Source organism: Rhipicephalus sanguineus, chromosome 3, assembly GCF_013339695.2.
Source record: "Rhipicephalus sanguineus isolate Rsan-2018 chromosome 3, BIME_Rsan_1.4, whole genome shotgun sequence".
In the NCBI taxonomy this organism is placed as follows: Eukaryota; Metazoa; Arthropoda; class Arachnida; order Ixodida; family Ixodidae; genus Rhipicephalus; species Rhipicephalus sanguineus.
The window spans coordinates 68699157-68714734 of NC_051178.1; the positions used below are offsets into that span (position 1 = coordinate 68699157).

General features: G+C 44.6%; 1 protein-coding gene across 1 annotated transcript in view; it reads left to right on the forward strand.

The window, feature by feature from the left end:
* LOC119385540 (uncharacterized) overlaps nt 1–15578 on the forward strand; it is an 88510-nt gene that overhangs the window by 53983 nt on the left and 18949 nt on the right. The window contains exons 7-8 of the mRNA XM_037652960.2: nt 19–300; nt 14816–15007. Coding sequence (XP_037508888.1) covers nt 19–300; nt 14816–15007 — 474 coding nt within the window. The remainder of the gene's footprint in view (nt 1–18; nt 301–14815; nt 15008–15578) is intronic.

The following is a 15578-nucleotide window of genomic DNA, read 5'->3' on the forward strand; positions in this document are numbered from 1 at the left end:
TGGGTTTCACCCTTACAGAGTGCGACAAAGGCGAGCCCCACAGCCAAGGCAAAAGACCAGGTGCAAACGCAAAGCTCTTCGCAGGAGCAACAACCGAGCACTGGTCTGGCCGGAGCTGCGCGTGTGTTTGACTCGCCGTCACCCAAGGCCGCTGGCGCTCAAGCCGTTAGTGACTCTGGCAAACGAGACGACAAAAGCGATAAGAAAATTCCTAGCGGTGGTTCTTCTGTGTGCAATAAAGCGCCTTCGGCCAGATCATCGACTGCGCCGCCGCATCCGTCTATCGGCGAGTTGCTGAAGGTAGGTCCACTTAACTGAACGGCCGTATTATACAATGTAAGATAAGTATGATTGCGGGGATAATGAAACAAAACCATAGATTATTTTTTGTTTGTGTTATGCAACTTTGTCGATTTTGATATGAAATTTTGGAGACACGTTGCGAGATTTTTTCATTAAAAATGAAGTCTCTTCCATGCCTGCGAAATCTGAGTAAACAGCGGAAATGGCAACCAAGCATTACTACCTGGTGAACGCAGCCCGAGTTCGTTGATCTTTCTTCATCATTTTTTTCATTTTTTCTTTCTTTCTTTAGTTCTTTCTCAATCCTCTTCGGCTCTCTTTTTTCTATCAGGTTTCTTTCGCTCGTTATTTACTTCTATATTGCCCTCCTCCATTCCGTCTTCTTCACCTTAACTTCTCTTTCTTAGCGCTTGATATGCACACCGTACAAGATTGTACTATGGTTTGCCATCTCGCCTCTTTTACCTCCTCGCTTCTCTCCTCCTCACCCTCACTTCCTTTTCCCATCCCCTTGCTAAACGACACTATACAAGACTACGCAATGCTTTACCCTCTCTCCTCCCTCCTTTCCTTCCGCCTCACCCTCACCCTCACTCCCCCTTCCCACCCTCTTGCTATAGTGTACTTGCATGATTACGCCATGACTATACTTGGCACGTACCCGCTTTCTGTGGCGTCTACCCGCCGAGTTTTCTGTCTTCAACACCGGCAGTATACTACGAGCTTGAAAGAGCGCCTATGTTAAAAGAAACCATGAGAGCATTATGGGCTGGTGTCACGAGTTAATGAACCTGGAATAATACGCCAGAAAGGCGGAGGTCAGAGTCTCTTTCCCGAGAGCCTTCCGCGTTGCCCACGATCGTGCCTGTCTGGTTTCTCCTCAAACACTAAACGCCGGTGACGTAAGAGCATCGGGAAGCGTCACGTGCGGAATATTTTGAAAGAAAAGCGAAGAAACGCAAGAAGTATTCGATTATCTATCCCTGACTGTGCTACACTGCCCAAGACAGTGCATATACGGAACGTGTATGTACAGCCTCGGGCAGTCTGGAGTGAATAATCAAAAAAGCACACAAGGGGTCTCCTCTCGCCACAACCCTGCCAACCCCACTTCCGCGAACGCGCAGAGCTCTCGGATTGCATGTGTGGCGTGTCACCTTGTAATTATTGCTGTCTAGTAGTGCTCCGGGCTGAATGAGGAGCTCGTGCGCGCCCATGTCCTTGTCGCCGCCGCTGCCAAATACGGCGACAAACCGCCTTCGCCGGCTGCGTCTATCCCCAGTAACGCATAATTCGGCCGCACGAGCGTCGCGCTCAAGCTTGAGCTTGGGTTCGTTATGACTGTTGTCGTAATTATCTTGTTAGTAGTATAAAGACGGTTTTCAACAGTGTAAGCATCATTTCTGTAACGTGTTACCTGTTGCCCCTATAAGTTTTGTGCCCTGTTTAGGTTATCTGTTTTTCACTCGCGATGGGCTGTCAGTTGAAGGCAAGCCGGCGAAAATGACCGTGACATATAATATGCAACCAGTAATGACGCACTCTTTGTTAATGTTGGTTTCGTCCAAAATGCTTGCTTTAAAACGCGAGAGCTGGGTGGCGCTATCACCTATTAGCACTTAAACTCGACTGGTGGCTGGGCTCGTGGATAAACGTAAACACGACGGCTAGGGCACATAAAATAAACCATTCTTGAATTGCCCTCGAAAAGTTGTCGTGACTGCATCTATTGATAATGACAATGACGTTTATTTTCGTATCAGTACAGTGTAATGATGCGAAGGGGTGGGCGGAAAAAGCGAAGCCGCAGGCCCGCCCACTGGCGATCACAGCAGTGGTATAGTAACAGTATATCAACATAATTCAACAATACATAATACAATAAACATACAGGAGAACAATAAAGTACAGTATAACTTCACAAAATCGCAATCCTGTGCAGAGAGAAAGAACACAAGATAATAACATTATTCAAATGTAAGCTTGCTTACTGCAGAGCATCAAAAAGAAGGGAAAAAAACAGTACACAAGACTTATAAATGAAAAGCATCAGATAAGATTTATTTCAAAGAGCATCTGTTTATGGAACAAATAACTGCGTATAGCTTTAAAGGACATTTTATCTAATTGTAGCCCTTCGCTAAATATTTTGTTTAATAATCATGGTAGCTTATTTCCTAGTGTTTGTTTTCCGTATGTTCTTCGCACTGTTAATATTTTCCAGTATTCCGTTTTACGTGTTGCATATATAGTAGTGTTATCTTGTAATCTGGAAAGGTGCCTAAGAAAACCCGATCTACTTTTTAACTCTTGTTTATATCGTTTACACAAACGGTAATCATATAAATTTGTGACTAGCAGCACCCCATACTTTAAGAAATATTCGTGTGTGAAGGTGACTTCCATACATTATACATCGCTGACAAAAAAAAACTCCTACGCATAATTTTAAATGATGCGTCAGAATTTTTTTTGTCAGACATGTATAATGTGTAGGTTTCCTTAAGTCGCTATTCCTCAAACTAAGTGATAGTAATTAAGCCGAGATTGAAACAAACTTAAAAATTAGCATCAGAACGTTTTGTGGCAGTATATGGCGATTGCGGTAAACAATGGCCAACTACTTGAGATAGCTTTGTCGCTGAGCAATCGACTTGTGTGTTGCAGCATAGTGTTTCCTGGAAGACGACGGCCAATGTTTTAAAGCTGGATACGATAGCCATTGAACACGAGTTTAGTACTAATCTTTATTAACCACACTTTTTTATTTTCACTGCGAAATATCATATGATTTCTTTTGTTTGTATTTATTTTAAAACTGCCTTGGCGTGCCCATTCGTCTAACTTCTGTAAGTTTAAATTGACTACATCAATTAAATCATAAACAGAATCCCCGACTAAAAAGATGGTCGTATCATCAGCGTAAATTACGTACTTTGCCGCAAGGTTTATGTTGATTATGTCATTAATATAGACTATAAAAAGGAACGGGTCAAAGATCCTATCTTGTGGCACACCGGAATACGCGGCAAGGGGACTAGAGAGATCTTGATTTATGTCGACTCTCTGGATACGATGCTGTAGGTAAGATTTAATGAGGTGCGCCGCTTTGCTGCGGTATCCATAGCGTAACAGTTTCTGCATTAAAAGGCGTGGTTTATAACGTCAAATGCTAAAGTGAAGTCCACAAAAATTCTTAAGACTAAGTTACTTCCATCAAGTGCCGTTGATATTAATTCTTTCTTAGCTCATAATACGAATTCAGTGCTAAGACACTTGCGGAAACCAAACTGGAACGGAGTTGTTTTTTTGTTTATATTCGGTAAATCGGTGTACAATCGTTTTTCAAGAATTTTGGAAAATACCGGAAAGAGAGATATAGGGCGATAGTTACCCACGTCATATCTATTACCTTTTTTAAATGACAATGTCACACGGGCGGCATTTCACGAGGAAAGGAAGCCTGGTTAAAACAAAGGTTGTAAATGTAAGAAAGAGGGGGGCTAATAGATGAATTACTTGGTTAATGGGCTTAATTTGCAACCAATATATGTCTGTTGCGTTACTTCTATTAAGGTGATGAGTTACAAGAATTGCTTCAGGTCTATTTAGAGGGTTTAAAAAGAATGTGTGTTTGTAACGTAGGAAAGGCTGTTTAGGTTGTTTGGCCCAAATGGAATGTTTGCGATGCTAACAAAATGCTTATTAAAAGAGTCTGCAAGCAGTGTACCTGAAAGCTCTTGACCAATTATTTCTAACTTCGTAATCTTTTGAGGAGTGGCGTTATAGTTTAAGGCAGTGCGTTTAGTATTTTTCACGTAAGCTCACAGCATCCAGCTGCAACACGGAAATAGTTTACGAAGTGCTTACGTCTAGCTTTATTTATATCTTTGTCCAAGAGATTACGGCATAACTTAAATTGGCGAAACAGCTCACAGACTTTAGTTTCAATGAACCTGTGGTACAGTTTATTCTTCTCGATTCTAGAAGGAAGGTCTGAACTCATCCAATGTTTTCGAATTTTCTGCCTTTGCTTCACGCAGATGGCGGGAAAACTGGCTGCACATATAGGTTTAAGAATACAAAGAAAGACTTTGTCGGCCCTATTCACGCCAAAGCACCTAGATATTTTTCCCGAGAAATATGTTGTATTTCATTACGAAATCTAGATAAATTTTCTTCAGTTTTTTCTGCACAAGGTGTGTTAATTTGGGCCTGTGACTACGCATATGTACCTTGAAACAAAGAAATATAGGTAGGTGATCACTGATATTAGAGGCGAAAACACCGCCTATAACATTTGAGTAAATAATATTTGTGAAAAAGGTATCGATCACAGATGAGGAATGTGAGGTATACTAGTGGATAGAATAATTGCATTAATTAGGCCATTCACGGTCAGTAAAAGATCAAGTTTTCCTTCAAAAAGTCATTCTTCATCATATTAATATTAATTTAACCACCGAACACAAAATCTAATGGGTTTTCGTTAATAAACTCTGCAACTGACTCAAGATGGTTGAAAAAAGCAGATACAGCACCACTGGAGGACGGTAGCAGAGAGTTATTACCATGTTTTATAATTTAAATGACAGCATTTCACAGTCATGTGTGCTGACGAAGTTGGGGTAATAATTGCTTCCTTAATCATTCCTAGTAAATGCTTCCTTAATCACGATGCATACACCGCCACCACGTGCGTAGAAACGATTTAAATACAAGGTATTGCAGGATGGAAAGTGGAAAACATCTAGATCGTCCGTACACCAGGTTTCTGTTAATAATATTGCATCAAATGAACGTCGGATTTGTTCGAAGAACAAACAAAGATCGGGTTCCTTATTTATAACAAAAAGAATGTTAAAGGGACCCTGAAACGGTTTTGACGATTTTGTACGAACACATTGAGCTGGTAGAGCAAGTCCTAAGGATCATTTACAGACCGATTTAAGCTCTGTGTGTAAACTGTGTAATTTATTACAAGGCTTTGAAGCTGCGAATCACCACCGATCACAGCGGCTCAGCCAAACGCGTTTCCAAACCACCCACTTCCAGTGCGCGTCGTATTGGAAGCGCGACGTCACGCAGGCGGCTGATCTGATTGGATATGTCCAGTACACGTCACTGAACCTCCTGTGGGCAGCGAGCGTCGTCTGCCTGTGTTACAACGTACTCCGTGTTGACGTGAGCTGCGCGACAGTGTTTATCTCGAGGTTTCTTTTCTTGGACATAATTAATTTCCCTAGCCGTGTTGTGTACCACATATCTAGCGATTTCTAGCAATTGGTGACTTGTAAAGCTGCGAAATCGTGCAATGTTCGTGAGGCATCTGGCAAGCGGAATCCCTTCAGCTCGTCGCTGCAATGAGCGTCGCGCTCTCACTATCCGTTCAACGCCACGATCCATGTTTTTGTGGCTGTAACTTCACCCCTGAAGACACAACCACATTACCCGAGTTTACGCGTATCGGTGATCGTTCTCGAATTATTTTTATTTGTCCGCATGCTTTTGCAGATTGTCGCCGTACAGGAGAATAAAATAAGATGGATGGATGCTATGAGCGTCCCCTTTAAAACGGGGCGGTGACATGTCTGCCACCAGGCTCTAAGAAAAAAAAAAAGAAAGCTTCCTTGTTTCATGTTGACCTGATACCTTATCTACATCTGCTTAGTGTGCCTCGATGTGTGCAACGCGCATCAAGGCACCCTACATCTGCTGGTAGTGGGGCGGCACCTGTCGGAGCAGATATCAACCACTCCGCGAGCTTCGTCTTTGTTGGGCTTCCGAGAATGCGCGCAACCCGTCGGCGCACAATATCTGAGGCCATGACTGGGCTATAGTGTACTGTAAGTGGGCGAAGCTCAAACCGTCGAGTGCGCTCATGAGAGCGCTGCGATCGCCGGCGATGTCAGGGTGTCTGTGAGTTGAGGGTGCAAGACAGTGGTGAGGAGGAGGGTATAGATATAAATTCCGTAGCGGCCTTGGTAGACAGTGCGTCGCTTAATTTCTGGTGCGAATGATTTGGGGATGCCCCTGCCTAAACGCTGACAAAACTTCAAAAAACCGTTTCAGGGTCCCTTTAAGGTGAAAGCATTTAAATGATTTCATGAACGGTTTCCCGATGTATTGCTCACATACTTGGGGCAATACATACGTGTCTACGTTTGTATCTGCCATAGCTTTAGCAAACCATACGGCAATTAGGCGAGTTTATGTAGATGATCCGCGGTCGGAATCACGACCACCTGTTAACCGTCCGCTTTGCAAACAAGTACCCGACCGTTGTTGTGCAACACATGCTTGTACTTTGCTCTTTTGGCCCAGTTTTTTTGTTTGAAATAGTGGAGCACGTGTCCGTTTTGTCACATTTTTTTTAATAAAGGCTACATCAGTCTTGTCTCGCAGTTTCTTTCGGCTCAACCGCCAACGGTCCCTATAAGTCTGCTTGGCAAAGCGGCAGATAATGTCTGAGGTTTTCTGAGACGGTACACATTAAACAGTGATCTTAGACGGTAGACGGTGAACAGCGACCATGTCGTTTGCCGATAGATGTTGAAGTTCAAGCTGCGTGGTGAGCTCGTTTAGCTTATCAATCAGATTTTCTTTTTCTGTCTGATTCCGTGAAATTCAAGGTTAAGGCGGCGGATTTTCCATTCAAGATGTCGATTTCCGCTTGGAGCTGGTTAACGTCGCTTTCGTTTTCTTCGAGTCTTTCGGTGCGGCGTATAAGTTCTTTAATTTCGTGTTCATGTTTGTCGGTAGTTTTAGGTAGTTCATCGTACTGATCCGGAGAGAATTGCAATTGAATCATCGATGCTCTCTACCACTTCCTTCAATGGCAGCAGCTGGCGAAGCTTACAACTTCTGTTCTTTAACATTATGCGAATGTCTTGTTGGTCGGAATCATCACTTGCACTCTGTGGTTGCGCTCGAATTTTCTGCCGCCGACAAGACGTACAGCACCAAGCTAGACGATGCACCTGCCTCTTTGTCCTGAGCGTTGCAACGGGAATTCGTGAACATTTTTCGGTATGCTAGGTAGAAGCACAGTCACTGCACACGATAAAAGGTTCCGACTCCGTGAGCCGTACCTGACAATTCAAACACAGCACCTTGGAAGCCATCATCACTGTTTGGCAGCAGTAGCAGAGAAAAACAAAGCTAATTAAGGGAAGTAAGAAAGTCAGGGATACTAACCACCGAGGAAGCAGGTGCTGACTTAGGCGTTGTCTCGATGCTGCCGTGACCGCCAACGTAACAAAGAGCTCGATTTGGCCGCCCTATAAGATGTCCGTCGACCGAGGCGCCTTTTGACGCTTGCGGCTGGATCCACTGTAGGCTGGCCTGGTTGGCCACCAATGATTCGAACGGCGCTTGCAGACAATTCCGCCTGGCTTCCGTGGGCTTTGTCGCGTGCGCTGCCTTTCGTCAGCAGCAGCAGAAACGCGGTGAATCTAGTGTCAGGAGAGCCGATGCTTATCTGCCAAAAAGCAGATGCTCATTTAGGCGTTGTTGTCTTAATGCTGCCGAGGCCGCCAATGTAGAGTGTTTGTGGAGTGTTTGTTTATGTAGTGTTTGTTTCGTAAGATCCCTGCCTTTCTTCAAAATTATTCAAGTTCAATAACGTGGCTACGCGTGGCCATATGAGGTCATTTAAAGGCAAAAGTGACTTCCTTCTTGCTGCATATGTCACATGTTACTCGCCGCGAAAACCTACGGAAAAGTTCTTATTCTACGCGGCACCATGACCACAGATCACAGTGGACTTACGCCTTCGAAGAGCGGAAGTTTATTTTTGCCAAACAGGGACGACACTGCGTTCCGTTCGTTTTTTCTGCCGCTGCTTGTTTTGTCAGCTCAGGCTATGGGCTGTGTAACGCCACACTCATTTTGTCTATGAAATCATCCGAAAGCATTATAGCCAGGAGCGATGCAAAGCAATCGGAACACCCATAGGTACCCAACATTGAGGCCGTGCCCTATTGTCGGGATTTCTTTTTACACTAGACCATTTTTTTTCGTTGGATATCAATTGAAACCGATGGCAATGTTCGGCGTTAGATCATGCTTTTCGCTTTGTAGGCTGCTTTCCTACGTTGCCCTGCTTGGCACGACAGGATCACGACAGGGATGAGCTGTTTGAGCATACTACTACCAAATGGTGTGCATTACCTTCCCCAGTGTTCTTCATTAACGAGTTTGCACACGCATGGAAGAACATTTATGTGCCTTCTATCCAAACAATTCCTCGCGCGATAATTTATGCCGACATTTTCTTTATGATAAGGTGCCTCTGGGAGCGTTTTATGTCCCTAAATGTATTTGTGTAGAAGAAACAAGTATTTACCTCGCGGTACACCTTGTCTCGATGCTCTAGCGAATGCATTACTGCACCATATGGCAAGCTCAGTGCTTATAAGTTACATGAAAAGGCTCAGTTTACCAGTGACTTGAATCACGTGGAGGTGTACCATAATGCGTAAGTAACGTAATGCGTAAGTAACGTAAGTAACGTTTGAGAGCGACAGGACAGTTAGGGTTTTTTAGAGGTGGGGGGGTGGGGTGGAACTGAAATGCGTGTTGTCGCTACACTCATGGTTAATTTCCGCAGGGCGACGCCATCAGTCGAACTTGATCAGTTATTGTCAGAGATTAGATCTTGCCGCATACAGAAATTATTAGCTCAAGTGTCTTATATATGCATATGAGACCAAATACATCGTTTTCACGCAGCTAAGGAAAGAAACAAGATATACACAGCTTATGAAATGACACACACGCAAACATTCTTTGTATGACTGAATATTTCGCATCATTCAATTATAAGTTTTCTTATAATTCCTGGGAATAGCTTACCACCTGATGTCTTTTCATCTGATGACTTCGAGAAAGCGTTGCTCGGAGCATCCCAACCGTGACATAAGTGCACCATCTCTGTACTTCTAGTGCTTATTATAGTGTTTATGCAATATCACTTCTTCGGATTGTTAGTGTCAGTATTTGTAATACTTGAGGCGCTTCCATGTGCATAAATTTGTCTGTACGCATGTGTATATTGTTTTTCTTTGTGCTTTAAGACATTGCTCCATTTCCGCCATTGTTTATTTTTATATATAGTTTGTTATATTTTTGTTATATTTGTTGTATTATCCATTTTTGTATTCTTGCAAAGTTGATTATTTCTTTGAAATTTTCTCGATGTTTGCATATTTGTTTATTGTAATGTTCCCCACCTGCCTGGTCTTCAGTGACCGCAGTATTTTCTAAATAAATAAAATAAATAAATAAATAAAACGTTTTCATACGAAAATAATTCAATATTGCAAAGATAAAAAGCTTGTGGAACTATTCGAGGTGACAAGACCCTAGGTAAACTAATAAATACGCTGCAAGAGCCGCGGCGGTGGTCTGATAGTTGAGGTGCTCGGCTGTTGACCTGAAAGGCGCGGGTTCGATCCCGGCCGCTGTGGTCGCATTTCGATAGAGGCGTAAGGCTAGAGGTCCATGTGCTGTGCGATTTCAGAGAACATTAAGGAAATCGAGCTGGTCGAAATTATCCGAAGTCCCACTACGGCGTCCCTCCCAGCTCCAAACCAAAAGTGTTATTACCATTCCGTAAACTGCACTTCATGAAATGGACAATCTTGGTGGTATATGCAGCGCTGTAATGCGTCATGAATGTGAAGTAGGAGGAGTTTTGCTAAGCAGACGAAAACATCATAACCGTACGCTAAGCAATTTCTTTATCTATATCTGATTTGTGCCGTGTGAATTCCATATACAGAAACAGCGTACTGAACTGCGACATGTGCTTTTTTTGCACGCTAAACAATTTCTGTGCGTTGCGTAAAAGCTTAGAAGTTCCCTAGGACGAGGTATCCGCTCTCAAATGGACTGAATGTATTTAGTATAGCTATTCGTTTCTTTGTATAAACTGATTCTGTGTTTTATATGCTTTTATATTAAATGCCTAACCAAGATTGCTGTTTTGAGCGAACAAATTATTCCTCCTAAGTTTCTAACCATGTGACAATGCAGTGTGGATTTGGATGCGAAGATTCTGTACGTGAATGGCCCCACCTTGTCATGGTTCGAGAGAGCTTGAAGTAAAGATCCAAGCACCGCCCTTAGACGTCACATTAAGCTCAGCGATTGCGTTGGCGAGAAGCATGACTTCCACAAGCCTACGCGAGTGTCCTAAATTACCCGCTGAGGTTCTTACCCGCAGTAATTCTAATCTGGACCAATTTCCAATGTATTTTAGGAGACTAATTTTGATGATTTAAGCTAAAGAAGCTGTTAGCAAGAGTCTTAAAAGAGCTTGTTTGGTTTAGAAGTAGTGCCTTTCACCGAGTAGTACGGCGTGTCACAGCAAGCTTCAGCCAATGTCTTTAAAAAACAAAAAAAAAACGGCTGTTGTTAAATTCTTGTGCTCGGCCATGATTATACCTCACCACTAGTAACATAGCTCCAGGATCGGTCTCGTTAGGCCACGCAGCGCAGCGCGATTCGGCTAACCGCATTTTATTGCTATAGCAGTTACATGGATACTCTCGGCGCGATTCAGCAGTCGCCGCCGGCGGCGCCGGTGAATTTCCGTTAAAGTCCAAATTGATAACATCGCCCCGCGCGTTGTGTGTTCTACGTGTGAGTGAAAGCGCGTGAACGTAGCCAGCGAACGCTCACCAAGTGGGGAGGAAACGCGCCAGGCCGTCTTTCATTGCGCGAAAGGCTCATGGGGCGTGTGAGGCGTCAGTGCATGGCTCCGGCAGAAACTATGCATATTGAAGTGATAGTGTGATGATGTGGATTGTGTGGCCCGTGACGGGGCGAAGAGGGAACGACAGTTCTGCTCTGCGTTACCCATTGGAAGAGAAGACGAGGAAAAGGAAGCGCGAGCGGGGCGTGCGGCTCGAGGAGTTGGAGCGCGACACGGTTGGAACGGCAGCCGCTGGTCGGCGGTTCGGGTCGCGACATCGCGCAACCAGGCGTCCGGCAGCATTGCGGACCTGGTGAGCCTGGCTTCTTGCTTCGGGCTGCGTCACTCAACCAGGCGTCCGGCAGCCATGTGGACCTGGTGAGCCTGATTCCCGCTCTGTGCCCGGTGCTGACACGGAGGCCGGCAGCCTAGCCTGTTCCTGGCCTGAGGTCTTGGGGCCCGAGTGGTGTCACGAGGTGGCCGCGGCTCATGTTGGCGACGGGCAGTTAACCTGCACTGCAGTGGCCTGGTGATCTACCGGCCTGCAGTGCCACCATCACCACCACCACCACCTCGCCACGGTCAAGGCAGCGTACCGGTGACGACCGACCTCGCCGCAGCGGCAACAGGCATAACGGCGAGTAGGACAGTTTGTGTGCCGAGGCGCGTAGGACGTTTAGAATGTACATAAGGAATGATGTAGTGTGTTGTGTGTAAATCGTCAGTTATCGGTTGTGTTAAAGTCTGTGTTGTGTGTACAGAATCACCTGACTGCCGGTTGAATTATTTCGGATCCTGGGCCCACATTACACCATCACAGATAGACAGCAGAAAGTTCGCAACGCTCGCTCGCAGCGGCCACGTTTCCTTACGCCGGCGTTTTGTTGAATTACGCCAGGTTGGATGGTGAAGCAGTTAGTTGCTTCAATGTTTAAGCGGAGCTGCGATGGCTCACAGAGTTCAATGGTGGTGGCATAATTTGTGAGAAACCCGGTGTCGTTGAGTGTCCAGACTTTGCGGGTGTTCAAAATGACGCCTTCAAAGATTCGCCGGTCACATACGTAGTTGCATGCAACTTTTTCCAATAATCGATGCTCTCTCGATCGTGGACTTGTTGGCGATCACCAGTTTCTTATATGGCAATCACGTATTTTATTGAGGTCACGTTGCCACATTTATTTGTTGACTGTCATTGCTGCATTTCATTGTTTGACGCATGACCGCCGTTGTTGCCTGCACTAACAGAAGTGTCGCGCTGCAAGCAGGTGGGTGAAGGTGCAATGCCCGCTATAGAGGAAGGAAACACTTACAGAGGACCATTTCGCAGTGCGATAGTAAGAAAGAAAGAAGGCAGAAAAAATAATAGGTCAGACACGCACACGCCAAGCTTCGCTTGCCTCCGTTTTCACGATGAGGCAAAGACTGATAATATATTTATCTGCTGTGGCTGCCGCGAGCTGTCGCCAGTGCATGCATCCCGGTCCACGCATTTTATTTTTGTGGCGTTATCTGGTCGCCCGCGTGCGTATGCTCTGACGGGTGGTTCGCATCACACATGATTCTACGCCGTGGCCCGAATGCGCAACTTCTGTCAATACTCAAGCTCAACAGAGCATGTTACAGTGGGTAATCGCATGTATTCGCCTGAATATACATGTGCCACGCGCGAGTTCCCGAATAGACATATAAATGAACAAAGTGAGAAAAGAGCTTAAATAGAAATAGAATCACTGAGTAGTGAAATAGTCTAATAGTAGTGAGTCTGTTTGAGAATAAAAGAAACAAAATATTCTTCCCTCTAAGTATCTGAATAGAGCTGCAAAAGAAAATCAAACGTGAAATGCTGCGATATTATTAAAGATAATTTAGATTACTAGACGATTTGCCACAGCTTCCTGACAACTTCGCGCATCGAGAATAACAATATTGTTAAATTCGATAAACCTTCATAAAGGCAAACGATACTTAGCGCATGACTGACAACGCAAGCCGTGAGCAATGATTACTGTTGAGTCTTCACTAGCTAGAGAAAACATTTATGCAAGGGGGAGAGCTGTGACTCAATTTCAGGACGAAAGCGTGTCATAGCAAATTGGTGAATAAAAAATGTATTCACACTTGCAGTACATCCAACTGATATGTTGTTATAACTTGCAGAATACTTCGACTAGAGTCCTTCCAAACAACGCAGGCCATTCGAAATGTCAGCAATCGTAACAATCTGCGGAACGACACCATTGCGGCATTCGAACTTTATAGCTAACTCAGTGCGCATCTTGCGTGTTAAAATATATGCTCTCAACGTATGGTCGAGTCAAGCTCGCGGTCAGCGGAGTTGACGTAAGGAGAGAACATCTATAGCTTAGCCAGAAAAGTCATTCCTGCTGCTGAAGAGCACTCTACACCCCCTCCTCTCCCCCGTTGTGGAAGGAAATACCTTCATAGCCCGATTCCTCTCACATTTATTCATGCGCTATTATGTGATAGAAGCTATCCCATTTCTGAATGAAGTGAGTGGACACAACGAGCGCTAACATGAAAGTGAATTTATTAGATAAAGAGTGGAAAAGGTAAACCACGTTAGATGGCGCGCATGCGTGCATAGTTGCGCAGACGGCTCACAGAAACCCAAGAAAAGTACCACAATGTCAGTTTGGTATGATGCCAGATTTCTGCAAAAGATTACATTAATTTTCAGCAGACTCAGTGAAGGCTGGCTAACACACGCGTCGCCTTTCTCTTTTATCAGAAAGGCTTCGACTATCTCCCTTGTCAATTTATTCTCGTGTCTGAAAATGACAGAAGTGTCAGAGAAAGAGGGTTCGCATCCGCAATCACGGCAGTGCAACACAAGGTGTGAATAGGCCATGCCTTTTAGCAAGCTGGGGTGCTCTCTAAGCGTTACATTCATGCACCGGCCCGATTGTCCAATATAACACCGCCCACACGCGAAAGGAATGTGGTACACAGCCCCGTGTTTATAGGGCGCAAACTGCATGCCATGTTTGGCCTTTGGTTGAGTGCTTTTTGTACGCTCCTTAGTGGCAAGGCGCTCCTGCAAAGCAGCACATATGGCACTTAGTTTGTTCACTGTCGAAAAAAAAAAAAAAACGACGTCAACGTCGTGTCGGGCGGCCACTTTCTTCAAGTGGTGCGAAAGTCCGTGAAGATACAGAATAATCACAGTGGAAATTTTTTTGTGCGACTCATTCGCCTGCTTGCTTTTGCCTTCCACCTTGGCCAACCTTGGAGCCTTCTGGGCAGCGGAGGCAAGCACTGAATTTGGATACCCTGCGCTTCGCAACTTGTGTACATGGTTCTCAACATTGTAGTTCTGAACACTGTGTTGCGTCATACCAAAGTTATTTTGTGGTGCTTTCTCTTGGTCTGCGCAAGTGTGCACGCATGAGCGCCATCTAAAGTGGTTTACCTTTTCCACTGTTTTTGTTATGAATGAAATGAACAGCAAGAACTGAAAAGGAAAGAAGGAAAGAGCATACAAAGGAGTAAAACGTGAAAACAAAACCAATACATTTCTGAATAGAAATAATTGAAATGAATAAGATGATGTGGTAGCAAATACATAAACTTTTAAAAATGCAACATCTTCTTAACAGATTGACGTTCCCATGTATTGATATGTGGTCAACGCAGTTTAATAAGGATTCGTTGACTCAGCTGTTATTAGTTCAAAAAATTTATCGAGATGCATATATGTTGTTATATCCGTATGTATAAAGAAGAAAGTTTCAGTGCAATGTGCCCTTTTCTGTAGGCTTTGAGAAAGAGCTTTTTCATTGCTCTCCCATGCAGAGTAAAGAGAAGGAGAGCTCGGTCAAATCAGAGAGGAAGACATCGGAAGGGACTTCGTCACAACAAAAGGAGCAAAAGGCTGAACCGTTTTACGCTGCTTGGGAATTCTGGAAGAGGCCCGCCGCACTCAACCAGCAGAAGAATGCGCAAGACCCTGGGAAACCGAGCAAGCAGAGCAGCACGAAGAAGTGTGTAAGTATCGGACAACGCTCAAACTGTGCCCCGCCACGGTGGTCTAGTGGTTATGTCGCTCGACTGGTGACCCGAAGGTCGCGGGATCGAATCCCGTCCGCGGCGGCTGTATTTTCGATGGAGGCGAAAATGTTGAGGCCCGTGTATTTAGATTTAGGTGCACGTTAAAGAACTCCAGGCGGTCGAACTTTCCGGAGCCCTCCACTACGGGGTCTCTCATAATCATATGGTGGTTTTCGGACGTTAAACCTCAGATGTTATTATTAACGCACAAAGAGTGAAAGACGTTCTGCGACGTCACATACGACACCCTCGCATTCAACAAGGGTGCAGAAGGTGGGCTAGGAGTGATCACTGGACATGCGCTTAGAAATACGGTGCACTGGCCAATTGCAACGCACTCTGGGCTGCATAAACATACTTGAAATTTTATCGTCATATGATACAAGATACCCTGGCAACAGATATTTGAGATTCAGATACAAGATACAGCCGCAATTGTTGTATCCGGTACGATAGTTTACATTTGTTTTGTGAGGTGCTTCGATACGTTTCCAAATTTCTTTTGATA